We start from the raw sequence: 25,985 nt of genomic DNA, 5'->3' as shown, positions 1-25,985 counted from the left end.
TAAGGCTTCGGCGTGACCTTTAACCCATGACCTATATTTGGCAGACGTGCAGTTTATCCTACCGGCAAAAGTGTCAATCAAGTCTCGGCTCAGGAAGATCTGGACGTCTTTTCTTGTTCTTTTGTTGCATTTATAAGCAGTTAACAGCTGCGGCATTTCCTCAAGGTTTGTAAAGATGAATGTCTGCCTTATTGTCATCGATGGATGGGGGATGTCAGATGAAAAACATGGTAAGTTGCCGGCCGCGGCCGTTCAGTAGTTCTGTTGTTAGGATTTTACCGCAACCCCCTTCGATTGCTTGATGAATGATGGGCTGCTATTCAGGCCAACAATTTCCACTTGTGCCATGCCCCACCACAGAATACTAAAATTGTACCGTACCATGTTGGATTTGTGTATATAACTATAGATCTAGGTCTAAGATAAGAAGAAGTGATCATGATCATCACTTCACATTCAATCACAGCTTGAATCGAGCTTCCACTTGGCTAGTTTACACATAATTCCTCGAATTCTAGCTTCCACTTGCTAGGTCCCTAGGATTCTAGGAATTATGTGTAAACTGGTCTGGATAATTTAATATGATGACAATAAAAAATTAAAAAATAATTTTTAATGTCAACATCATGATCATGTTTTTAAAAACTAAATACTATGTGACAATGTCAACTTAATTATTAAATAAAGGAAAGTTTAATGTTAAAAAATAAAAAATTAAAACCGCCCAAATAAAAACATCAATTTCTTCCGGGTCTGGAACAATTTTTTAAAAACCTGATTACGGCTCTTTTCGAAACCATGGCTTTCTGCTTTGGATTCTGCTCAGGCTAGCTTGGCCCTGCGGTTGTTTTTACAATTACTGCGCATGCTTTGCGTACGAGCTCAGGGCTTCAGACGAGCAACAGACGAGGCGTGAAGCTGAATCCAAAGCCGAAGCCGTGGGTTCGAAAAAGGGCCTTAAATTTCCTCCCTACAGGCTAAAAAATTGTCTTTGTCTCTGAATTAAATAAGACTGTTAGCGTAGAGAGAATTAAAAAAATCAGGCCAGGAGTTTTATCTTTATAAGGGCAAGACCATTTTCTTTTTGCAAAGGGCACTTCCAATCGGGTCCTACTAAAAGCCGACAACTCGCCGACAACGCCGACAACTCGCCCAGAGCGCCGACAACTCGCCGACAACAAGTTGCAGACACCTTAAAAACAGCAAATTAACCAACGGTTTATTAAAACAATGTGCACTATTTTATATTAACATAAATACAACGGCTTTACTTCACGAAAAGTCGTAGTTTTTTACCCGGAAAAAAGCGAACTTCCGCGGAGCGCGGTTGGACGCCATCTTGGCCTACAACCCGTGTTGCGACCATTCCATTATGATACAGGGGTGAGATGAATTAGCACTTCCATAACAACAAAGGGCGGGCGTTCTGTGAAAACCACAGCAGCAGTTCAGAGATGGCACATTGTTGTGTGTGAGTGTGTGTGGATTTGTAAGTACCAGACAACTTTTGATACATAAATTCTTGATTAGTTAAATGTTTAATTTAATCCCCCTAGAGTCCTAGACTAGCTAGAACAGTGCAGAATATTTTTTTTCTTTAACATAACTGTGCATCTATTTGTTTTTTATAAAATACTTTATAGTTTTTTTTTTCTTTCTTTTATTTGGGGGGGGGGAATAAGATAGAATTTGAAAATACCTTTAATTAAACGGGATAAGACTTGTGGGCCAGGTGGAGAATCCAATTTGTTTCTCAGTTGAGTTATTTAAAGATTCTATTAATATTTTTACTTTTCCACATTTTTATTTAATTTTTTTTATTTTTTAAATAAATATTACTTTCTTAATCTTAGGATTCCCTACTTGATTTGACAGCATTCAATAGTTTGGCATTTCCAGCTGAGTGCTTGTCATGGTAAGAAAAACTTTAGAAAGTGCTTCTGTCTCGCACTGTCAGTTTTACATGACTAGATAACAAAACAAGACTATGGCCTATGGGGTGGATGGAGAATCCAATCTTGTTTCCCAGTTGATTTATTTGAAGATTATTTATTACTTACTTACCTATTTTTGTTTGATCTATTTCAAGGGCTTTCACAATTGTGGAAAGAGTTACCAACAGGTGAGATCCTTGTTGTTTATAGACTATTTTAACAGTATTAATACTATTTTGTTTATTCGTCGGCTATTTGATTTAGGGCTTTCAAAGCTGGTGGGGTGGAGGCACATACAAGGTACACTTGAAAATCCACTCATATTAATTTTGTAATTGTTTTATTATAATTGAATATTTTTTTTTCTAATCAAAAATAGAAGCAAATTAGTTACATGGAGCGTTATCAAATTCAACAATTAGATTTAGCCAATTTGAGAAGTAATCTTAAAAATTATACCCGTAGTATATATAAGTTAACTAAGTGAAATAAAAGGATAGATTAATCCACTTCGAGAACTAAGTTGGCAACAATTGAAATGAAAAAGTTTATGGAATTCGATTTTTTCATTAATTCACTTCACACAGAATTAGATTTAAATACAATTCGAGAAGTAACCTTAAACATAGTAGTACATATAAGTTAGCAATGATTGAAATAAAATAGTTAATATTGTTAATATTTATTTTCTTTGACAGCATTCAATGCTGAAGACAATGCACAAGGACCCATGGCATGTCTCGTGAGAAAAAGAAACAGTTTTGGCATTTCTGATTTAGCCAACTTGAGAAGTAATATACACAACATATCACAGATTTTTCAAGACCTTAAACATAGTAGTACATATAAGTTAACAATGATTCAAATAAAATAGTACATACTATCGCAATGCACTTTGAAAACCAATCTTCATCCTTATTAATTCAACACATCATTTAACATTGGTAATATTTATTTTCTTTGACAGCATTCAATGCACAAGGACCCATGGCATGTCTAGTGAGAAAAAGAAACAGTTTTGGCATTTCTGATTGTGTAAAGGAGGATAACCTATGGATAATTTGTATCTTTAACACATTCAAGGAAATCTGTGAAAAAGAGAATAATGGGCAGCATTGGAACCGCCCGAATGCAAACACAGGACGATGAAGATTATAGTGTACTTATAAATTAATCTGAAACCGTGGTGAATGTGTACAACAAAGTTTGGTTTTAAGACATTTTATTTACCATTATTTAAAACAGAATTAGGCCTATCCGGCTATAGACAAACTTTTTGTTTTGCACCGGGCGAAAGAGCACTGTTGGCTTATTGCTGTCGATAAGGTTTTCTTTAGATCATCAATAGCTATCCTGGGGAAAGAATCTTAATTATACAAGGTCAGTGATTGACGTCGGCTTCATGGTCACGCGGCGTAGATTGTTCACTAAAGTGGTTTCGGCCAATCAAAGTGCTTCAATGAGCTCCTATAGTTAATCATGATTGACGGGACAGATGATGTTGATGCCACTCTGACAGCTATCAAAGGCCCGCTGATTTCTTCCATGTTCAAATTTCGAAGTGTTTTATATTAATTTGAGCTGGATGAAGTCTTAAGCGTTATCCAAGTCATAGTTAAAATAAGATTTATTATAGTCATTACATGAAAACCTTTGCATATCGTATTTCCACCAATGCTTAGTTTCAAATGATTTAAAAACGGCTTTCTTTATGCGTGAGGGACGGACATCAATGAATTGGAAATAGATGTTCTTTACATTTTTATTATTGTGTTCAAACTTGAAAGTTGTATCAAATATTTGTCAGTAGTTATAGGAACGGACGTCACAGTAACAAGATTATAGCAAAAAAGGTATAAGCTGGATATTTTTACAACTATTATAAGACCCGTTAATATAAGTTTTGGGGTTATGTGACTGCCGTCCCTCACTTTTTAAAATTAAACTAGGAACCACAAGGTATTAATTAGTGCATGACTTGCGGTATTCATTTCTGGAAAGCTGATGAAGTCTGCCAATAGCGAGTTCTTTTTAAGAAATGTGAGTTGAGTAAATATAGGAGGACATAGGTTGTATTTGGTCCGTGAGGGAACGGAAAAATACACACCAATGTGGGTTGACAATATATACGTCGAATGGTAATATCCTAAAATAATTTTAAAAGTGTTTATACCTCCATTGTGTGAAATATGTAAAACCAACAAGAATGTTTTCACGTTAAAAAAATATTGAATTACTTGTGCTGGGAAACGTGCATGCAATTTTCAACAACCTGGTCTACCTTACCGAGCATCATTATTTATTTTATTTTTATGTATTTTTTTTGTTAAAAAGATGGATATTTCTCTGTTAGTTGAAGTATTGTTTAATTTCTTTCAGAAGTTTTATCGGAAGATCAGCAGTAATCATAAAGTTTACCGTTTTTATGCTGCTCTTTCACATGCAATTTTCTTGTCTCCTATAATTTTTCTGTGACTCTGAAAAATTGATAACATTAATAAAATAAATTTCACAAATTGGATGTAAAATTAATCAAATAAATTTCACATATTGGATGTAGGCTAAGTTTTTTTTATTGTTAATAATAATAATCATCAACATCCCTATCTTAATCATGTCACGAATGAGGCGAGGATAAATCTAGTTACCATAAAACCGGGCCAATGCCAACCCCACCCGCCCGCGCACTGGTCCCCCCCCCCCCCCCCGATCTTTTTTCACCCCTGTATCATAATGGAATGGTCGCAACACGGGTTGTAGGCCAAGATGGCGTCCAACCGTGCTCCGCGGAAGTTCGCTTTTTTCCGGGTAAAAAACTACGACTTTTCGTGAAGTAAAGCCGTTGTATTTATGTTAGTATAAAATAGTGCACATAGTTTTAATAAACCGTTGGTTAGTTTGCTGTTTTTAAGGTGTCTGCAACTTGTTGTCGGCGAGTTATCGGCGCTCTGGACGAGTTGTCGGCGTTGTCGGCGAGTTGTCGGCTTTTAGTAGGACCGCTTCCAATCCATTGGAAATATTAATTATTATCATTTAGGCCGAGTAAAAAAAAAAACATGTTTCACGTCCGGGTTTTTCAAAAAAAGGAGGAAGAGGGGCTTTTTATTGTTTATTTTTTATTTCAAGATGGCCGCCATTCTTTGTTAAAATGTCAAATATCCATTGTTTTTTCTACTGCTGAAATACACAAAACATAAATGAAACAATTTAGTCGAGGCATTCAGACAAGACATTCAGATTGTTTTTGCTGAGATCATTTAAAATAACCCTATTTAAAAAAATAAAAAAAAAATGTGCAAAAAAAAAAAATAAAAAATAAAAAAAAAAAAATAAAAAAAATAAAAAATAAAAAAGGAGGCGGCCTGTAAAAAGGAAGCGGGCGGGGACGCGAAACATGTTTTTGTTTACTTGGCCTTATGTCTATGTGGATTTTAAAAGGGGCACCAAGGTCAAGACTAGGGCAGCGACAAAGGTCATGACCTCTTATAGGCCTCTGTGTAATTCCAGGCCTGAAAATACTCTGTAATATCATTTTTTGTAGAAACCAAACACATACATACATACATACATACCTACATAATAACATTTGTAAAGAGCCACTGCATCAAGAACGCATTGCATTAGGTTGGGTATAGAAAATGTTTGATACACTTCTTGAAACGTTCGTAGAGAGTCAGATTCCCTGATTGAGGTGGTGAGTATATTCCAGGTGTGTGGAGCAAAATGAGACAATGTGCGACTTGAAGTAGACTTAAGAAATAATAAAAGAACACTATCTCTTTTTAGGAAATGCCATTGCTAACGCTGACACACCTGTTATGGATGACCTGTGTAAGGAATCCAGCTGTGTCACCCTTGATGCGTCCGGACTCTCCGTCGGTTTACCCAAAGGGCTGATGGGTAACAGTGAAGTGGGTCACTTGAGTATCGGTGCTGGGAGGGTCTTATACCAGGTAGGTAACATACAAGTGTTACCCTAGACCCACTACTGTTTGTGGGGTCCATAGTTGGGTAGCAGGGTTGCAGGGCTTGTGAGTGTGGGGAAGAGATGACAAAAAGTTTGTTGCAGTAACTACAGCTACAAGTAAAAGTAGTAGTAAAGCACTAAAAGTTTGAACTTAGTCGGTTGTAGGGTTCTCCCTAACATTGGTCTGCTGGCCAAATGCTAGTTAAAGCAAAGTTTGGTTTCAGCGTGCACACGAAACCCAACGTTTGAATTCAGTTATTTAGAAACCAAAACTCGTGGGAGACCCAATGTTTGAATTTGGGCAGAAAACTCAAAAGTTTGATTTTAGCTAAGAGGAAATTTGAACCCAAATTAAAATTAGGCTTACAGAAAATTTCACACCCAAGTTTGGATCCTAGAAGTTTGAGTTCAGCTGCGAGAAAATTTAAATCCAAAGTTCGAATTCAACTTGTTGGAAACTCTACTTTGATTTTGTTTTTGAATCAAATGAATTAATCCCCAATGATGTTGTTGTATCTTGTTCTATTTCGTTATACAGAGTATTGTTGAGATTGACTTGGCAATGGAAGATGGGTCCATTGCTGACAAACCTGCATTTGTGGAAGCTTACACAAGGGCCAATAAAGGCAATGGAAGATTGCACCTCTTGGGTTTGGTAAGCTCACCGTTAAAAAATTGTTTTGTATGCAAGTCGCCTGACACACAAGGCCTGAAGGCCACTTCAAGGTGTGGGCTACAATTATTTTATTCCAGAGGTTGTTGCCACCTACTCCTAGAGCTGAAACAGGGTTACCCCTTTTACAGTCCATACGGATCTAGGCTCGGGTATCATCAATCCGAAGCCTGGCTGGTAGAGCAGAAAGCACTACCTCCCCAATTTTACATAGCAAGTGCCACGACCGGGACTCTGCTGGTCAACCACCAGAGATTGAATCCGGTGCTCTTAACCACTCGGCCATGATACACCATGATCTGATGGCATCCACATTTTTCTTTGTTAGAACTGAAATAACGCTTTGCATGAGATAAAGATTATTTTGGATATATCAGGCATGCAACTCTCCCCGGTTCCGCGGAATTCCGGGTGTTTTTTTTTTTTTTTTTTTAAACGTGTCGAAAACCCCCGAAAAAAAACCTTATTTTTGTTTAATTCAGATTTTTTTTTTTTAAGCCTAATATATGCCTGGCAACAACAGTGTACAACTACAATCATGTAAAACAAGCCTAGTACATGCCAACAATGCACCTAAGAGCATAATAAACCTCAACATTTTCTACGGTACCATTGTGGGTATCATGTCCCGTGGCGTTTTGACTGCGTTTTGCCTATGAAAATTTTCTTCTCTTTTTTCAACGGGCAGTTGCATGCCTGATATATGTCGTTGCAACGTTTCCGTGCTGCTTTTCTCAATCAGCAGACACTCAATTCAACTGATCTTTGTTGTATTTTTTTCTGGAGAATTGTGCTTATAAATCAGCGTGACATTATCAAACGATGACCCTACCTTTACTAACGACTTTTTGTGGTCGATTTAAAATTGTAACTCATGGTCAACTTTGCTGTCAACAAAGGGCCCCATCTTGCGTATGTGTTTAAATGGAAGGTATACATTTGGTATCACGTCTTAAAATTAAAAGCAATAAAAACCTTCAGTTAGAAGGCAGCTTTCTCTATTGTAACGCAATTTGAGAAACATTTTTCAAATGATGTCGGTTTGTATGCCCCAAAATTTGAATCTGACAGAAGCGTTGCTGTCAGTACCACTTCTCAGATTTTTTAATCCAATAACAGATTATTCTTCCTGCTTTGACATTAAACCGGTCCAGATTTTTGGCAATATCTCAAAGAACGCAAAATAGCAGGTTGTATACATACATTTTTTTAAGGAACATAACAAGCGAATGGTTTCATAAAACAACTTTGCCTTCAAAGGTAGTGGACACTATTGGTAATTACTCAAAATAATTATCAGCATAAAACCTCACTAGGTAATGAGTAATGGGGAGAAGTTGATAGTATAAAAAATTGTGAGAAACGGCTCCCTCTGAACTGACCTCGTTTTCGAGAAAGAAGTAATTTTCCACGAATTTGATTTTCGAGACCTCAAGTTTAGAATTTGAGGTCTCGAAATCAAGCATCTGAAAGCACACAACTTCGTGTGACAAGAGTGTTATTTTCTTTCATAGTTATCTCGCAACTCCGACGACCAATAAAGCTCAAATGTTCACAAGTTTGTTATATTATGCATAAGTTGAGATACACCAAGTGAGAAGACTGGTCTTTGACATTTACCAATAGTGTCCACTGTCTGTAAAACTTATGCATGCAAGTTTAACTGAAGGCCACCATCTTGTTTCATATTATTTTTCTCTCTGCAGGTTAGCGATGGGGGTGTGCACTCACATATCTCACACATGAAAACTCTACTGGAAAGGCTCAAGGAGAAAGGCGTGAAAAAGACGTTCATTCAATTCTTCGCTGATGGGCGTGACACAAGTCCAGTAAGTGGTGGTAAGTTACTTACTTAAGCCCTTTTCGCACGGCCAAAATGTAGCCAGGGTCCCTTGCTACAAAATTTACAAGCGTGGATTGTTTCTTTGTTATCACCATGCGTGACTGATTTTGTGAGCTTTCACACTACAGAGTTAAAAAACTAACAACCCTTGTGCGACATGAGAGTGATATGACGAATTGGTAATCCTGATCACCTTAGTTTGACAAGATGGCACCCACAATAGCATGCGCTGTATGGGCTTTTTCACCTAGGTCGTCGTTCAATAAACAAGGGTTTCTTTCACACGATGATGTAGCCCCTGCCCTTGGTCAAAACTTCCGCTAGTGTAAGATTTTGTCGTAGGTCCGGACCTCCGGCAAAATGTAGCAATGTTGGACAAGATTTGACAAGGGACCCTGGACACCCCAAAAATTATTGTCCTTTCACACGAGGTGCATTTTGTAAAATCTTACAACCATGCTACAATTTAGCAAGGGACCCTTGCTTTATTGCTCTCGTGTGAAAGGGGCTTTAGTATTATGTTTCTATCAAAAGTGTCAGACATAAGGGGAAGCAAGTCTGAAAGAAAGGAAAAATAAAGAAGTGTTAAGTTTTAAAACCTAAAAGACCTTTTGAGTTGTTCTTCTCCGCTAAAAAGATATACACCCTTTTTTTAATGAAATTGTGACAGGTTATTTTTGTATTCTTTTAATAGTATAGTCTTATTATAGTGCACATAACGACCAATAAAGTACTCAAGGTGCTTGAACAAACATTTTAAGACAGGTTAAAAAAATATGAGACCAATTTACGTAGGTGCTATGGTGCATTCAGCAGCCTCTGCCAGAAATACCTAGGCAAACTCCTTTTAGCAATGGTTGTAATGCCCCTTATTTTTGACCGCGCGGGGGCGCTATAAATAGTATTTTGATCACTTCCGGGGGTACACGCGATTCCCCCTGCACAAATTAATAGGCGTTCTGTCACTTTTGTTGCGCCGTAGTTTCAATTTGCTTTAGAGGTGGATTATAACGGCTCCTTTTAAAGTCTTATTGTCTGTGATGGATTAGATGTCTGTGGTTATAATGTGTTCCAATCTTTAAAAACTGTTTTGCGTATGAATGAATACACCCCCGGAAGTGATTGAGAGCGCCCTCACGCGGTCAAAAATATGGCCCATTGGGTTTTACACAATGTAGCTTTATGCCAGTCTGAAGTAGGCAGTAATCAAAGTGTCTTGCTTAAGCACACAGCGTCAAGGCCAGGACTCAACCCATTCTCTGCTAATCAGAAACACCAGGGCTTAAGTCCGGCGCTCTTAGCCACTGTGCCTTAAAGCCATTGGACACTTTCGGTAAACAGTTTTGTCCAAAGGCCCATACTTCGTCATCACAACTTATATATAAAATAATAAACCTGTGAAAATTTAGGCTCAATCGGTCATTGGAGTCGGGAGAAAATAACGGGAAAACCCACTCTTGTTTCCGCATGTTTTGCTGTGTCATGACATGTGTTTAAAATAAATCTGTAATTCGCGATATCGAGAATTGATAATTGTTTAAATGTTTTCTCAAAAAGTAAATCATTTCATGGAATACTATTTCAAGAGAAGTCTTTCACCATTACCTTCTGTAAACCCTGTAAGTTATTTGTAAATATGTGAACACTAGTTTTTTTTTCTGTTCCGAAAGTGTATAATGGCTTTAACACACATATTGAAAACTAGATGGTTAGAATCGATGTACTCGTTGCATAAACCTGTGTCCTTAAAAAAAAATTCAACCACAGTGAAGTACATCCAGCAAGTACTTGACCACACCAAGGACATCAAGTACGGGTCTCTGGCCACCGTCGTTGGTCGGTACTACGCCATGGATAGAGACAAGAGGTTTGAACGTATCCAGATCGCTTATGAAGGTCTGGTTCAGGGCATCGGTGAGAAGGCAACCCCGGAAAATATTGTGCAGGTAAATTCCATTGAAATCTCAAGAAAGACATTTTCGTTTGTCTACCTATACGCCTCTCTTAATATTTATGCATGACGTCATAATTCTTACCCAAAATGAGGCTATGGGCGCACGTTCTCCATCACTTGCAGTGGCTGCACCCATCGCCTCGTTTTGGATTAGCATTGTGACAAACATCATGCATAAATATTAAGAAAGGCGTATAGATTGTATCGAATAACCACTTTGTTGCTATGAAAGTAGCCATATTGTAGGGCAGGCCGTATGCGCATCTAAACATACATCAATGAATCACGCAGCCCGCAGCGTTCCCGGTTAAATTTGTATGGCACACGCAGCCATACCCAGTCGTGTTTGACCATTACATTAGAGGACGTTAGAGGACACCTATTGTACGTTCTGTTGTTCCTGTACTGAAGCAATCCCCATCGGTTTTGTACACAAATGACTAGTGAGGACCCATGTAGTGAGGACCTACTGTCCCTATTGAAAAATGTCCTCGGAGGGTAGGCCATACAAACCCATGTACATGCACACGCTCACAGACCCCATGTTGTGGCTAGGTATTTGAATGGTAAAGTCATCTTCGATACGGTCTATTGCTCCCTTTTTGTTGTGCCAAGGACTCGCTATACAACCTTTGCTGCAGAGAGATCATTCTCTGAATATGGCCCCAAAATGTGGAATAAGCTTCCGGTACAAATTAGAAATGCCAGCTCACTCACCTCACTCAAGAGTGAAGACTGTCCTTCAAGCTCATCTGTTCCAGCAGACTAACCATTCAATTGTGCCTCAGCACCTTGGACCAAACTTTTGATTTTGGCGCTGTATAAATGACTTTTGATTGATTGAATGATTAATTGATTGTTAGCCCTCCTACTGTATGACCATTCAATATACTTTTGAAGGATAGATGCACCATGACAGCCAGCATTATGACAACATGTTGTAAATGCATCTTCACATGCATACACAGTTTATAGTTCATAAAAACAAACTGCTTGCAGACATTTTTAAGCCCTATAGAAAGACTCTGCTAGGGTCAAAATGTCAGTCCGTTAACTATTTCTTGCACTCAGAAAAATGCCAAAAATTGTTTTTCTTTTTTCGTCCAGGTTGTCCAGAATCATTACGCTGGAGAAGGCGATCAAAAACAGAAGGACGAGTTCCTGAAGCCCATTATCGTTGATCCCGAGGGCAGACTCCAAGATGGAGACACGTTGATCTTCTTTGACTTCCGAGCCGATAGGATGAGACAGATCACCGAGACCATCGGCCTCAAACCGCCGTTCGAGACTGCCAAGATACCCAAAGACTTGGTAGGAATAATAACAATATTAGTTTTAAGAAATGTTAAATTTGCATCGGGGATAAAGAATTTTAATTTTGGTTTTTACCCATACACCAATGTGTGTTTGCACTATATAGTCATTACTTATCCGAGTCCTGAGAAAAAATATCACAGGCATGTTACCACCACCCTTGCAGTTCTAGAGCAGTGTCTTACCAACTAGACTACCAAGGTTGCCCGGTAGCTAGAGGCAGTTTGAATCCTTTGTTTTGGCAGCGGGTACCACAACGATATCAGAAATATTAATTTTGGTTTTACCCATATACACCGATGTGTGCTAGCACTGTGTGTTTAGTACTTTCCCAAGCTCTGTGAAGAAAATCACGGGCATAATACTCAGGTGGGATGCGAACCCACGACCGTTGCAATTTTAGAGCAGTGTCTTACCAACTAGAACACTGAGATTGCCCGGTAGCTAGCTATAACTCTGTCGGTATCCGCCACAGACGGGCGCTCAATGCACTGATATTTACTTTTTGTGTTTTTGATAGAAATACAGAGTTATGAATGTGAGACTTATATTATGCAGTACCATGTAAACTTGTATAAAGTGTTGTGTCGCAGTCTTACTTATATAAGAACTTGAGTTCACCAGACCTTGAGTCCACCAGACCTTGAGTCCACCAGACCTTGAGTCCACCAGACCTTGAGTCCACCAGACCTTGAGTCCACCAGACCTTGAGTCCACCAGACCTTGAGTCCACCAGAGCTTGAGTCCACCAGAGCTTGAGTCCACCAGAGCTTGAGTCCACCAGAACTTGAGTCCACCAGACCTTGAGTCCACCAGACCTTGAGTCCACCAGACCTTGAGTCCACCAGACCTTGAGTCCACCAGACCTTGAGTCCACCAGACCTTGAGTCCACCAGACCTTGAGTCCACCAGACCTTGAGTCCACCAGAGCTTGAGTCCACCAGAGCTTGAGTCCACCAGAGCTTGAGTCCACCAGAGCTTGAGTCCACCAGAGCTTGAGTCCACCAGAACTTGAGTCCACCAGACCTTGAGTCCACCAGACCTTGAGTCCACCAGACCTTGAGTCCACCAGACTGAGTCCACCAGACCTTGAGTCCACCAGACATTGAGTCCACCAGACCCTGAGTCCACCAGACCCTGAGTCCACCAGACCCTGAGTCCACCAGACCTTGAGTCCACCAGACCTTGAGTCCACCAGACCTTGAGTCCACCAGACCTTGAGTCCACCAGACCTTGAGTCCACCAGACCTTGAGTCCACCAGACCTTGAGTCCACCAGACCTTGAGTCCACCAGAACTTGAGTCCACCAGAACTGAGTCCACCAGAACTTGAGTCCACCAGACCTTGAGTCCACCAGACCTTGAGTCCACCAGACCTTGAGTCCACCAGAGCTTGAGTCCACCAGACCTTGAGTCCGGTCTGCTAGACTGCTTGGACACAATACGTTAATAAGTTTCAAATATAAATCTTGTTCTGTTTATTTTGCTCAGTTACTTTGGTTTGTACAGTACCATGATTGAACTGATTCTAAATTACAGGAAATATCAACGTTATTGCACTAGATGCGATATAAAAAAATATAACCTTTTTGTTATTTTATTTTACACACCATTTGTAAAAAGCACTGTATACTCTGTACTTTTCCTAGACCTTTTAAAAAAATACCACCAGGCATGTACTCTCAGAAGGGATATGAACTCACGACCTTTGCCATTCTAGAGTTTGGCCCAATTTCATAAAGCTGTTAAGCAGAAAGTACTGCTTGACAAATTTCTTTGCTAAGCAAAAGATGATTGGGCACCAGTCACAACAATGCAAACTTTCAAATGTCAACTGTTTCTGCTAAGCAATACTAAGATGGTTTAAGGAATGATTCAAGGCCCAGTGACCAGGGGTAATAATGTCGGAAGCGCTTTGAGACACCCCTCGGGCAGGAAAAGCGCTTTGTAAAATTGGGTTATTATTATTATTATAAAACTATTCTGTGCTTTTGTATGAATTTGGGCCCAGATATCTCATATCACAAGACCACTTATTCTTCTTTGTTTTTCCCCCCAGGGTGTATTCTGCATGACAGAGTACAAAGGGGATTTCCCGTTCCCAGTCATCTTTCCACCTCAGGTACCCACCAACGTTCTGGCTGAGTGGCTGGCACATTGTAAAATACCTCAATTCCACTGTGCAGGTCAGTAGTATCAGTGATGTGATTTCTCTAAGTTTAATTGGAAATCCAGATTTGTTTGCCCCTCCACTCAAGAAAGGTCATAAGAACACGAAGATAAAACCACATGGAACACCCCAGATTGCGGAGGTCGATTTCACAAAGACTTAGGACTCGTCTTATCTCGAGTTAGGATGAATCTTAAGGTCTGCATGCTACAGTGCAGGGTTGGGACTCGTTCTAAGTCCTAAGATTAGTCTTAAGTTAGGAAGAGTTTTGTGAAATCGACGGCAGAGTAGGGTTTTTTAAAACCAAAGATAAATGAGTATAAGCGTGCTTCGCTCTCGCAAGCTTATACGCTCAAAAGCTTTCACACTTTGCGCTCATAGTTTGTACAGGTTTTTTTTCAACAGCCTATCACATCCCTGTAGTATGGTAAACTGTATTTTTTGTTGTGATTTCCTGCACAGGGTTTTGAAATTTTTGTGTAAAAAGCTGTATAAAGAAAAAAATAATATATCAAAATTATCATGTACTATGAAGTGTTTCTCAGTGCAAAGAAAATGTAGGAAACCATTGAGGAGCTGGGAGCCGTCGAAAACGGCTGGGACATGAAGAATGTACATGTAAGGCTGCCAAAAGACATCCTGTATCTAGATAGCTGGCCACTGGTTTTGATTTCTAAACGTTCCACTTGTTTGACCTCAAACACCACTCCTTCACCATAAATTGCTTCTCTCTATCTAGGTGTATAAAATGGGAACCTGTTGTGTGTTTGTAAAGATAAACACGAAGATAGTAGAGTGTAACTCGAGCAAGAACTTTATTTAAACACAACTCTAGAAATCATGGTGCAAGGCTCAGGCGCATATCAAGGGTGGAGAGTAGCTAGCACCCTTATGCGTTGCCGGAAGGAACCACATGCATAGGGTTTTGTAAACACAACACATGTGAGGGCTGAGACGATGTTGTTTCTGTAACTACTTTTACATTGCTTTACTATCAAACATTAGAAAGTGCGATTCTTTCCTAATTTAACAGAAACTGAGAAGTACGCCCACGTGACGTTCTTCTTCAACGGAGGCCGAGAGTTGCAATTCGAAGGGGAGGACAGGTTCTTGGTACCCTCCCCAAAAGTTGCGACCTATGACCTGAAACCTGAGATGAGCTGCCAGGGGGTTGCTGACAAGGTATGAATCAAGAACGAGCCCCTTAGAAAGTAAAAGCACTCCCCACTAATTAATCAATCAATCAATCAATCAATCAATCAATCAATGGTTAAATTTATAAGGCGCCCATCCAACAGTCGCTGCTCATAGTGCCGTACAGTAGGCTTTCGAAAAAGGTGAGATTTAAGCGAAGTTTGGAAATTTGCTAATGAAGTAGATTGCCTGATGTTCTGAGGAAGATGATTTCACATCCTTGGTGCTGCTTTTATCTTGTTCTTTCAATGCGAAAAAATTGAAGTTTTGGGAACAGGAACGCAGATTTCTGATGGACAATAAGTCAATGAGACATGAAGGGGCTGTATGAGGCATTGAGGCAGCAGGGCGGATATACCTGCCCCAATTCTAAACATTACCCCATCCACAATCCAATCATGACCAAGCCTAGCCCCTAATGAATTATGCATAGAGACCACCACCCCATGCAATGACTAATTGACCCCTTACACGCATGTCACACACGGCGACTGTGCCCTGCTCACCATTTTGGATGGCAATAGGTTCACTTGTAAATGCCGCGTCGCCTAAAATGCGCACTTCACTGAATAATGCACAGTGACATTGCCCACCAGTATGGTGGTGCCAAGAATATTCTGATGATGACGTCAGGTGAATTGGGTCAATACCATTGAAACAGTAGCCCATTGCTAAGCACATTGTACCATATACTGTACATGGATGCAATGAAGTAGTACATGTACATGTACCACAATAAACCAAGCAACCAACAAACCAACAAACCAACAACTACAGTGTCAAGCTTAAGACATTACAATCGCATATCCGGTTGTCAGACAGACATTAATAATAATAATAATAATAATAACAAATTCTTATATAGCGCATTTCACAATAACCGTATCAATGCTCTTTACATTAGTGCCCTGGTCATAGGGCCAATAACATCCCTGTAATGTTTCTCAGCTCCCTAGGGAGTATACAGCCCTGAGCTGCCTGTAAGGCGCTTTTGGCTTTTTCATACACAATAACAACCTCTACCCTCGCAGGTACCCATTTATACCCCTGGGTGAAGAGAAGCAATTATAGTAAAGTGTCTTGCTCAAGGACACAAGTGTCACGACCGGGATTCGAACCCACACTCCGGTGAATCAGCACCAGAACTTGAATTCGATGCTCTTAACCACTCGGCCATGACACTCATTCCACCATTTACGCGCTCAACGCATCATCGATGCACCAAACTGTATTAGAAGAATAGTCAGTATATAGCGAGTAAACGTGAAACTTGGACATGAACGCACATGGATGTCTGAGATTCGGGTACTTGGCTTCTATTTTCAGCATAAATGCCGCCTCGATCTCTGGTGTTTCTGTTCAGCAGAGTGTGGGTTTGAGTCCCGGTCATGACACTTGTGTCCTTAAGCAAGAACCATTATTGCTTCACCCTCCGGATTGGACGTGTTAAAAGCTGTTGGTCCTGTGTGTTGTGTAATGCATGTAAAAGAACCCAGTGCACTTATCCAAAAAGTTCTTCCCAGTGTTCCTGGTTTGATTGGCTGCATATTGTGCAACAGCACCTTGTAAACCATGACATGTTTCTATGTTAAGGAAGTGGTCTCATACTTCAAAAATGTAGCTCCACGACACCTTGAAGGAAATGATGAAAAAAGGCTGAAGTGCCGTGAGTGACACTGTGTGAAAGATATGGGTGCGATAGACCATGTGAACTTTGTTTACAATAAGTTTGACCTTGTCGTTCTTTCAGTATTCTGGCAGGCACTGTACTACACTGGTCCTATGGGAAAGTTGACATTTTGTGTCATAATTTCCACATAAAACCAAGAGTTATGAAAGTAAAAGCTGGACAAGTTTTGAGATGTGCCCTCTTTTATCATATCAAAAGTTGATAAGAATTAGACAGTGCAATCTCCATAAAATATAAGATTTTATGATTTCTTCCATTAGGCTGTGTACAAATCCTGCCTGCAGGAAGTCCAGGCTCTGTGGCTCTTTTGTAAACATGTGATGTCACAGGTCACATCGTCTGTATAAGAGCTACTTTTACTGTTATCATTGTATGAAATAAAACTCAATGACTGACATTTGTTTCAGATGGTAGAAATGATCAAGACTAAGAAGTACCCGTTCCTGATGTGCAACTTTGCGCCGCCAGACATGGTCGGACATACAGGTGTCTATGACAAAGCAGTTTTAGCATGTACAGCAACTGGTAAGTTCTTTAAAATGAAAATGATAATGGTGGAATGTTGTAAAGCACATGTACAACCAACATTGTGACCCGCTACGTGAAAATTAGTCAGATGTTGACAATTTCAAGAATTGAGTTGTATGCATGGCTGGAAAGAACACATCCGCAGCAGTAATTTGGTATCTGTGTAAGCTTTGGGGTGTACTGCGTTGCTGAGTTACTTCCGTTTGAAATTAGCCAATATATAATTTTTTTCTGAAAAACGAATTACAAGTAAAGTAATGTTTTAAACTACCTATTCGCGCAAAAGGATACAAATTAGACATAAGTATGATCACAAAATTGTTGTGTTCATAGCTTTTTTGCCTAAAAGTAAGTGTTCTAAAGGTTAACCATGCAAATATAGATCTTAAAAAGTAAAAAACTTTTTTTCCACATTAAACTGTCCATAACTTAATAATGCATTGGGCGACATCTGACTCATTTTCACAGAGTGGGTCACAATTATTATCCTTGTCTGGGCTTGAATTCGGGGGGGGGGGGGGGGGGGGCGAGATACCCACAAGGCTGCAGAGCCTTTAGCTCAATATCTTTACTGGACCAATATTTTGCAGGACAAGATCCAAATTGGTTTAACAAGCACAAAGTGAAGATCTATCTAACTTGTCATGCTACTTCGATACTCAACAGAACTTACAGACATCGAATTCATCATCAAAAATTTTCACAAAGATTCAATAGAATAGGGTATAACTGTTATTAGTCATTTGAATAACAAGACCAACAGGGTTAAATTTCATAAAAACTGACTGAAAATTTCATCGAGAAGTATTTGTTGTATGAAATTCTCATTGTTTCAAAATTGTAGTGATATTTTTTTTACTTTGTTTGATTTATTCCAATCAGACAAAGCCATTGGTGATCTGAAGAAGGCCTGTGAGGACAACGGATATGTTTTGCTGGTCACTGCGGACCATGGAAACGCCGAGATTATGATTGACAGCGAGGGAAATCCAGTCACTAAGCATACTACTAAGAGAGGTAATTTTGCGCAGTTCTAGAGTGCGTTTTAGATGTTCGCTTGTTTGATTGAACCGTGGTGACAGGGCTGCAGCCCTGAACAGCCGGCTTTTGGTCGGAACAGCCAAACAGTAACCAACTTGTTGGCTTGGTTAGGCTTGGTTTCAAAATGGCGGACTCCAAAATTGGGGGGGGGGGGGAATCAATGTTTCTAGTTACCAACCCGTTTTTGCGTAGCTCTCGGAAATTGTTTTGGTCAGTGAACTTGTTTCTAATAATGGTCGCCAAAACACACCCTTTTATGTAGCATTTTATTCATGCCCGATGGGTGTCTCAAAACATTCATTGTTCCTGCAGCATGTTTGCTGAGCTTTGTTGGAATTGTGAGAACCATGATATGTACTTAGGGAACTTAATTGGCTACCGATTAGAGAACAAACTCATTTTAAGATTGCTCTTCTTGTTTTTTAAATGCTTGAACAAAACTACTCCTTGATATTATTTCCACTTCACTGTCATACTACACTCCTCCATGATTTCTTCAGTCCAAACTCGACATCACTTTTGTAATTGTCAAAGACCAGTCTTCTCACTTGGTGTATCTTAACATACATGTATGCACAAAATAACAAACCTGTGAAAATTTGAACTTGATTGTTCGTCGAAGTTGCGAGATAATAATGGAAAGAAAAACACCCTTGTATACATGAAGTTGTGTAATTTTAGATGCTTGGTTTCGGGACCTCAAAATCTAATTCTGAGATCTCGAAATGAAATTAAAATATTTAGTGGAAAATTACTTCTTTCTCGAAAACTACGTTACTTCAGAGGGAGCCGTTTCTCACAATGTTTTATACTATCAACAGCTCTCCATTGCTTGTTACCAAGTAAGTTTTGATGCTAACAATTATTTTGAGTAATTACCAATAGTGTCCACTGCCTTTAAATGTTCCCTGAGCAAACAAACAATGTTCTAGGTCAAAACGCTTTCATTGTAGCCGGGTCAATGATTTGGAATAATCTTCACTTTGCTCAATGTGACCAGCCGGACTTCTATTCTTAATCTTCGCTGCCAGGCACTCTTGTAAATGCATAATTATTGTCTTACTTTCCATGATGTACATAATCACATGCATGGCGATGCACTTGCGATCGCGACGCACTCAGCGAGTTATTGTTATTGACACTATTTTACAGCGCCGCCATGCGTCCAACAATTGTTCATGCTATAGCGCCCTCTTTGTTTGTTTACGCGCGTATTTAATTTGCATAATTTCATGCCTCTTTAGTTTGCTTTGCGCTTGTAAATAATTTGACTAATTTATTCAGTTTGGGTATTCATGGGAAGACATTCCATGAATACCAAAAATAGTACATGTTGGATAGCAAGTGGTAGCAGAACCACACTTTCTCATTTTGGTACGATTGGCGTCATACCTTATATTTGTCGCCGGGCTGCTAAGCAATTTCATATTCTTGAGCCTTGGGTAGATAACCACAACTTTATTGGAGGCAAGAATGAGAGGAAACAAGATCCCCGTAAGCCTGTGAGTGGCCTTCCTTCCAACTCGGTTACATCAAGGACACAAGTGTTATGACCGGGATTCAAACCCACCCTCTGATGAATTAATTAACCACTGCAGCCATGACACCTCATGATAGAACTCTTAACACAACATTATAAATGCGACGACTTGTCGTTCGCAACTACTCTTAGCACTCACCTTTTTGCCCCCGTATTCTCTCACTGTCCAGTTCCCTTCTGCTTGCACGGCGGGAATCGCAAGTTCAAGAAGAACATCTCCCACAATGCAGCACTCCCGGATGTGGCACCAACAGTACTTGACCTCATGGGTCATCCAATCCCGAAGGAAATGACTGGAAAATCTCTTGTGGAATAACGGGCGAAGATATCACATCTACAGGTGAAGCTGCCAAGCTACAGTAACAACAATGTTGCATGGCTGTAAACAATAAGGAGCATGGATGATCTGTTATTGGCAAAATAGTCACTATCCTTGGCCAAATTCATGGCACTGCTTAACGGTAAGCAAATTTTTGTGCTTACTGTAGCAGAAAAAATTGCTTTAGGTGCAAGCGTATTTCACAGGTTAGCAGAAAAATTAGGCGGCCATATTGTGCGTTCACCATGGATTTGCATTGTGACATCATTTATTTTCGTGCAGTAAGCACCCGAAGGTTAGCATGCCTTTTCATGTGCTTGAAATTGAAATTGAAATCACATAGTAAGCACAAAATCAGCCGCTAAGCAGTGATATGAAATTGAAATCACATAGTAAGCACAAAATCAGCCGCTAAGCAGTGATATGAAATAGGGCCCTGTAGGTTAGGGGCCATTCAGAATAGGCAATGTTTTTTATAAAACATTCATATTGAATGGCTACATATTATGGAAATATTGACTGCTATGAGGGGCACAGTTAAAATTATAGGCCCAAGGTGATGTCAAAACCATGACTATGCCCAAAGCGAAGCTGAGGGCATAGCCTTGGTTTTGACATCACCGAGGGCTTATAACTTTAACTGTTCCCCGATTATTAAGCAGTCAATATTTCTTTTATACACCGAGTAAAGATTCTTCTAATCAACAACACTCTGACTATACGGTGAAAGGTCATCTGCGAAGAAAGGTCGCGCCGTGACACGGAACGCTAGTAGTACATTATACATTATCATAGTTGCGTTATTTTCACACATGTACACACATGTGTATTGAAGGGTTTGGTTACTTTTTGTAACACAAAACAGGTGTCCACAGATTTACATCAAACTTACACAGTTTTGAAGATAATGATGGTAGAAGGCTTCCCTTAAAATATTACTTGCTGAGGTGTTGTAGTTTTTGAGTAGACAAAAATAGTTGTTGACATTGTGTTTTGTGGTTTTCTTACAAAAAATACCCAAATCCTTTAACCATGTTAACATTACGCTGCACTTCCATAGTCATAAGGGATTTTGTTTTGTAAAAATGTTTGAGAGAAAGAAAAAATCCTTAGAATTTCCTTATCAGTATGACAGAGAGTCCAATACCAGTCGTCATGCTTCAATCAATGCGTGAAAAGATGCTGTGCAAGGCTTAGTCTATGTTGAAGGCAGTAGAGAATATTTTAAATAATACTTGTTAGAAAAATTTTCCAGAAAAATATGTGCTTTACCTAAGCTAATTTGGGTCGATTTCACTTAGGACTAGTCCAAGTTATTAAAAACTTATGGCTAGTCCTAAGTCAGGACGAGTAACTTGTCCCCTTGTCCTAACTCGAGATAAGATTAATCTTAACTCTTTGTGAAATCCATCCATTAACTTGTATTTACACATGAGTTAAAACCCGAGTATTGAATTACTTCGGGACGCCCGTTTGCTTGTGTGCGATTTGTTTGTATCGAGTGTGATGCAAATGATCAAATAAATAAATAAAATATAATTAATATGTATTTATTTTTAAAAAGGTACTTTTTCAAGCCATAAAGACATCTCAAAGCCCCCGACACTTTTTGCTCCAGTTTATGTGCCAACTTCAGAAAACTGAAGACTGACTGTGCGAACTGTGGGTGGACCTTGAAAATATTGTATACAAATATTATTCATTTTGGTTTTACCCCAAAACACCGATGTTTGTTACCAGTTGGTTTGACATTGCTCTAGAATTGCAGAGGTCATGGGTTTGACGGTCCCCACGAGCCACCTCTCCGACGGTTGCCTCCTACTCTGCACTTTGCCGTGCACCCAGAACACCGTCTTTCCACCAAGTCGGGGCCCCGTGCCGGGCCCCCACCGCAGCCGGGCGAGAGCCCCGCAGCCCCCCTCGGCCCTACTTTAATAACGGACCGGTTCTTCACGCTAACGCTCGTGGGGGAATCCAACCCGAGAAATATGCCTGTGATTTTGTTCACATAACTCGGACACACACATCGGTGTATATGAGTAAAAACCAAAATGAATATTCTTCATCCCGAGGCAAATTTAAAAACTGTACTCTTCCCAAAACGTCTGATATACATGTATCATAGCCAAAAAGATGTAGTACACAATTTGTATAATCTATTTTGTCTTTCTATCTGTTAAGAATAACAAACTATTAAAATAATTATTAACATGAAGAAATTAGGGATTTCATATTACCTCCACTGACTGACTGTGAAATAAATTGAACTAAATTATTGGTTGCAATACTTAAAGTTTATTGAAGAAAAAAAAGAGAAATAGTTGAAGTGAAATATTTTATGTTTGTCTACGAGTTTTTAGTATGAATTGTACAAGTTCCTAGAAGCTTGTTTTCTTGTACCTCCCATAGTAAAATAAATTATGAAATGATTGTAAGTTGTGTCTTGTTAAGTCTGTGGTGTTGTGTTTGCCGTTCCGAGGTGTTTTGTAGCTTTGTTTTGGCAAGCTTGATTCTGGAAAGGTGTAGTCGGATATCATCTGTAAATTGAAAACTAGCTGGGCTATTAGGGCACACTTGCAACTTTTTTTTACATAAAAATAAAAAGACTTCACATGGGTAAAAACAATTCAATGAAATAAATACTTTAGACTTTCCAAAATGAGAATGTTTTTTTTGTCATAACACATCGAACTGTGCAAGCGCCAATGACAAAATGAGATGATTGAGAAATGTTCGTTTATAAATGTTGGAGGAAAACCCCCCATGGGGAAAAACAATGTTTAATAAGAACAGGACTAAAAAAAACCAAAAAAATCCACATGCCAGGCTCTGGGCCCAATTTTCATAGTGTTGCTAAAGCAAATAAATTGCTTAAGCTAAAAAATAACTGCTTAGAAAAATCAGATTGCCTGCCAAGACTGCACTAAATTGTTGTGCTAAATAAACAGCAGCTAAATGCCAGTAACATGTGTAAAATAAGGAAGTTATTTTCATGCTTAAGAATTCAAAGCAAGGTCCACGAATGTGAAATACATGTACAAGGAAAGAAAGCACTTGACCAACCTGCTAAAAGACTTGACCCTCTGGCTAACTCCATATTTTTTAGAGTTTTTTAATTTCTAAATTTTTTTGTTTTGTTTTTGTCTAGATGAGTTTTCCAATAAGGGAACTTGATCACAGCTCATACAAGGGGAATATAAAAGCCAAGCTGACAAAAGCCAATCTCTCTCATACAAACATTGGATTAACATCTAATCAAATTTTATGATTATGAGTTGCACTAATAACAAAATTGTGATACAGTGACTAGACGACAATAATTATTCTAATCATTGTGAAATCAGCGATTAGCTTGGCTGGATTCGAACCCACAACCTTGTGATAACAAGTCCTGCAGTCTAATCACTCGACTTATAATTATAAGTTACACTAATCAAGAAATTGTAATTCAGTTACTAGACGACAATGGATTTGAACCCACAACCTTGTGATTGCAAGTCCTGCAGTTCAACCACTTGACCAAGGTGACACTGTGTGTGTGTGTGTGTGAACGTACGTCTGCTCAGTGCTATAGGGCTGTTAATTGCCATTTCATACTTGTAATAATCGTATAAGTTATATAAAAAAAAAATGAAATCTACGAAAAAAAATGTTCTAGAAAATATAATATTTTTGCCAACAATTACTTTGGAGACGACTCTAGATCAATAAACTTCATTTACCAGGAGCTCAAAATATGCAATTTTGGCAATTTTATTAAATACATACAAACTGCTAACAACCTTTTTTTTAGGTTCTTCTGAAGTGTCTTCTCCAGGGTTTACAAAGCTTCAACTTGAATACAAGGACTGATTTGCAGACAAACCATTGAAGAAACACCAGGGCAATCGCCTTATGATACTGGGTTCTTTAAAAAGGGCGCTGAGATCAAATTCAGTTTTCTGATCCACTCATTTTCCAAAAGCCGATGACAATTGAAAAGAGGTTTCAATCCTTTAACCTCACGGTAAAATTGTGTAAAATGCCACTGTGTTTGATACCCTTCAAGTGCAATTTTTAAAACAAAATCCAAAAAACATTTGATATGACTTTACACTTTGAAAATAAATTCTCTCTACAAAAATGTGTGGTCTGTACATTTTGTTTTAGAGAGAATTTTCAGTTCATCCTGAATTCTTATGAAATTGTTGCGAAGTCGGGGCGCATAAAACTAAACCAGAACAATGAATTTTCTTTATCCCTGATGCAAATTTTGATCTTGTAAAGTAATTATTTCATACCCAGTTATTTTGCCTAAATTCTAGTCTGCACCAGCCACATGAGGACTCTACAAATAGGTTTTCCTCTGTAAATTTACCATACATTTTGGATTAGCTACCATTATTTTTGTTTGTTAATAAGGGTCTTGGCCTCCACCTGTTGCTGTAGTTTATTGTGATAATTGTTTATTTTGGCTAGCAAAATCTTGGTTCATATGTGGCTGGTGCGGACTAGAATTTAGGCAAAAAAGCTGGGTATGAAATAATTACTTTCAACGATCAAAATTTGCATCAGGGATAAAGAATATACATGTTTTGTTTTACCCTCACACCGAAGAGTATGCTGACACTGATGTGTGCGAGCCCTGTGTATCAGTACTTTGTCAACCTCTCCCTATAACTCGTTACCAAGTAAGGTTTTATGCTTACAATTAATTTGAGCAATTACCAATAGTGTCCACTGCCTTTAAAACAAATCACAGGCATATTACTCAGGTGGGATTCGAGCCCACAACCTATATGCAATTATAGACCACCAGGATTGCCCGAGACTGCTGCAATGCAAGTGAATTAATATACTGAGAAGAAAGAACTCTCCAAATAATTCAAAGTAACTTACTCAGTTTTGGCACCAGCATGCAGTGTACATACATGTATAAGAATGACTCCCATCCAACCAATGTGCTGAGCCTAGCTTCAGCCCTCCACACACATGATGTTGCTTGTACACACCCAAAAAGCCAACTCAACCAAATAGCCAAGCTTTCTCTGCACTATAAAACTAAGGACCTCAAGAAATGTTGCTGAATAAAGAGACTTTGTTCATAACTGGGCCAAGCACCAAGTGAATGATGTAACTTAACAAAGGGGATTACACACAGTCCATGGGACTGTTACCAAAAGAATGTAGCTTGCATGAGATGGTTCAATGTGCATTGGCATTAAGTTTGATTATCAATCAAAGAAATAAATTTGTTCTCATGACATCTCCACATGTCACTGACCTGGGCCCAATTTCAAAGAGCTGCTTATAAGCACAACAAATAGCTAAGCACAAAACAAATGTTGGTTAGCAAAAATAGATTACCAGCAAAATACAATTTTGTATGTACAAGTTGTGACTGGTTTCCTGCTAAATGGTGCCAAGCAGAAATGTGTTCAGCAATACAAATTGCTTTAAAAAAATTAGCGCTAAGCAAAAATAAGCAGGATACTAGTTAAAAACGGAACATGTGCAATGCTTTTTTGGCTATGGTAACCTTATTCTGGAGAAAAGTCCACATTAATGCCAAATTTATTGGAGCTGCCTGAGCACAAAAAGTAACTAAGCATAACAAAATTATGCTTACCAGAATTAGGTTACCAGCTAAACAACCATGTTATATGTACAGTTTGTGACTGATATCCTTCATTTACGTTTAGCTGGCAGTGTGTAAGCAGCTGTATAAAATTGGGATTTCATATAAATATTCATTCAAACCAAGGGTGTCCAGACTAAAGTTCAGTCACTAAAAAAGAGTTTTCATTTCGTTTAATATTTTATTGTTTTTGTCATCAGTC

General features: G+C 39.0%; 1 protein-coding gene and 1 long non-coding RNA gene across 2 annotated transcripts; both read left to right on the top strand.

The window, feature by feature from the left end:
* Positions 1 to 47: 47 nt before the first annotated feature.
* Positions 48 to 20,366, top strand: LOC117295104 (2,3-bisphosphoglycerate-independent phosphoglycerate mutase-like). Its single transcript, XM_033777673.1, has 11 exons — positions 48 to 230; positions 5,721 to 5,887; positions 6,440 to 6,556; positions 8,281 to 8,413; positions 10,185 to 10,363; positions 11,479 to 11,682; positions 13,744 to 13,870; positions 14,888 to 15,036; positions 17,146 to 17,263; positions 18,149 to 18,283; positions 20,018 to 20,366. The coding sequence occupies exons 1-11, from the start codon at positions 176 to 178 to the stop codon at positions 20,161 to 20,163; spliced, it is 1,530 nt and encodes a 509-aa protein (XP_033633564.1). The 5' UTR covers positions 48 to 175; the 3' UTR covers positions 20,164 to 20,366.
* On the top strand, positions 1,419 to 2,657 carry LOC117295107. Its single transcript, XR_004519637.1, has 3 exons — positions 1,419 to 1,489; positions 2,090 to 2,122; positions 2,633 to 2,657. It is a non-coding gene; the product is annotated as an uncharacterized LOC117295107 (long non-coding RNA).
* Positions 20,367 to 25,985: the final 5,619 nt, after the last annotated feature.

Source organism: Asterias rubens, chromosome 9 (genome assembly GCF_902459465.1).
Source record: "Asterias rubens chromosome 9, eAstRub1.3, whole genome shotgun sequence".
NCBI lineage: Eukaryota > Metazoa > Echinodermata > Asteroidea > Forcipulatida > Asteriidae > Asterias > Asterias rubens.
Note: the sequence above shows the minus strand (reverse complement) of the source record. Positions and strands in the feature narration are given on the sequence as shown.

Excerpts from the sequence above, each read along its gene's own strand:
- LOC117295104 (XM_033777673.1), top strand. The coding sequence starts at position 176 with ATGAATGTCTGCCTTATTGTCATCGATGGATGGGGGATGTCAGATGAA. Across the intron at positions 17,264-18,148 it reads TTTAGCATGTACAGCAACTG|ACAAAGCCATTGGTGATCTG; the intron begins GTAAGTTCTTTA and ends TATTCCAATCAG. Across the intron at positions 18,284-20,017 it reads TAAGCATACTACTAAGAGAG|TTCCCTTCTGCTTGCACGGC; the intron begins GTAATTTTGCGC and ends CTCACTGTCCAG.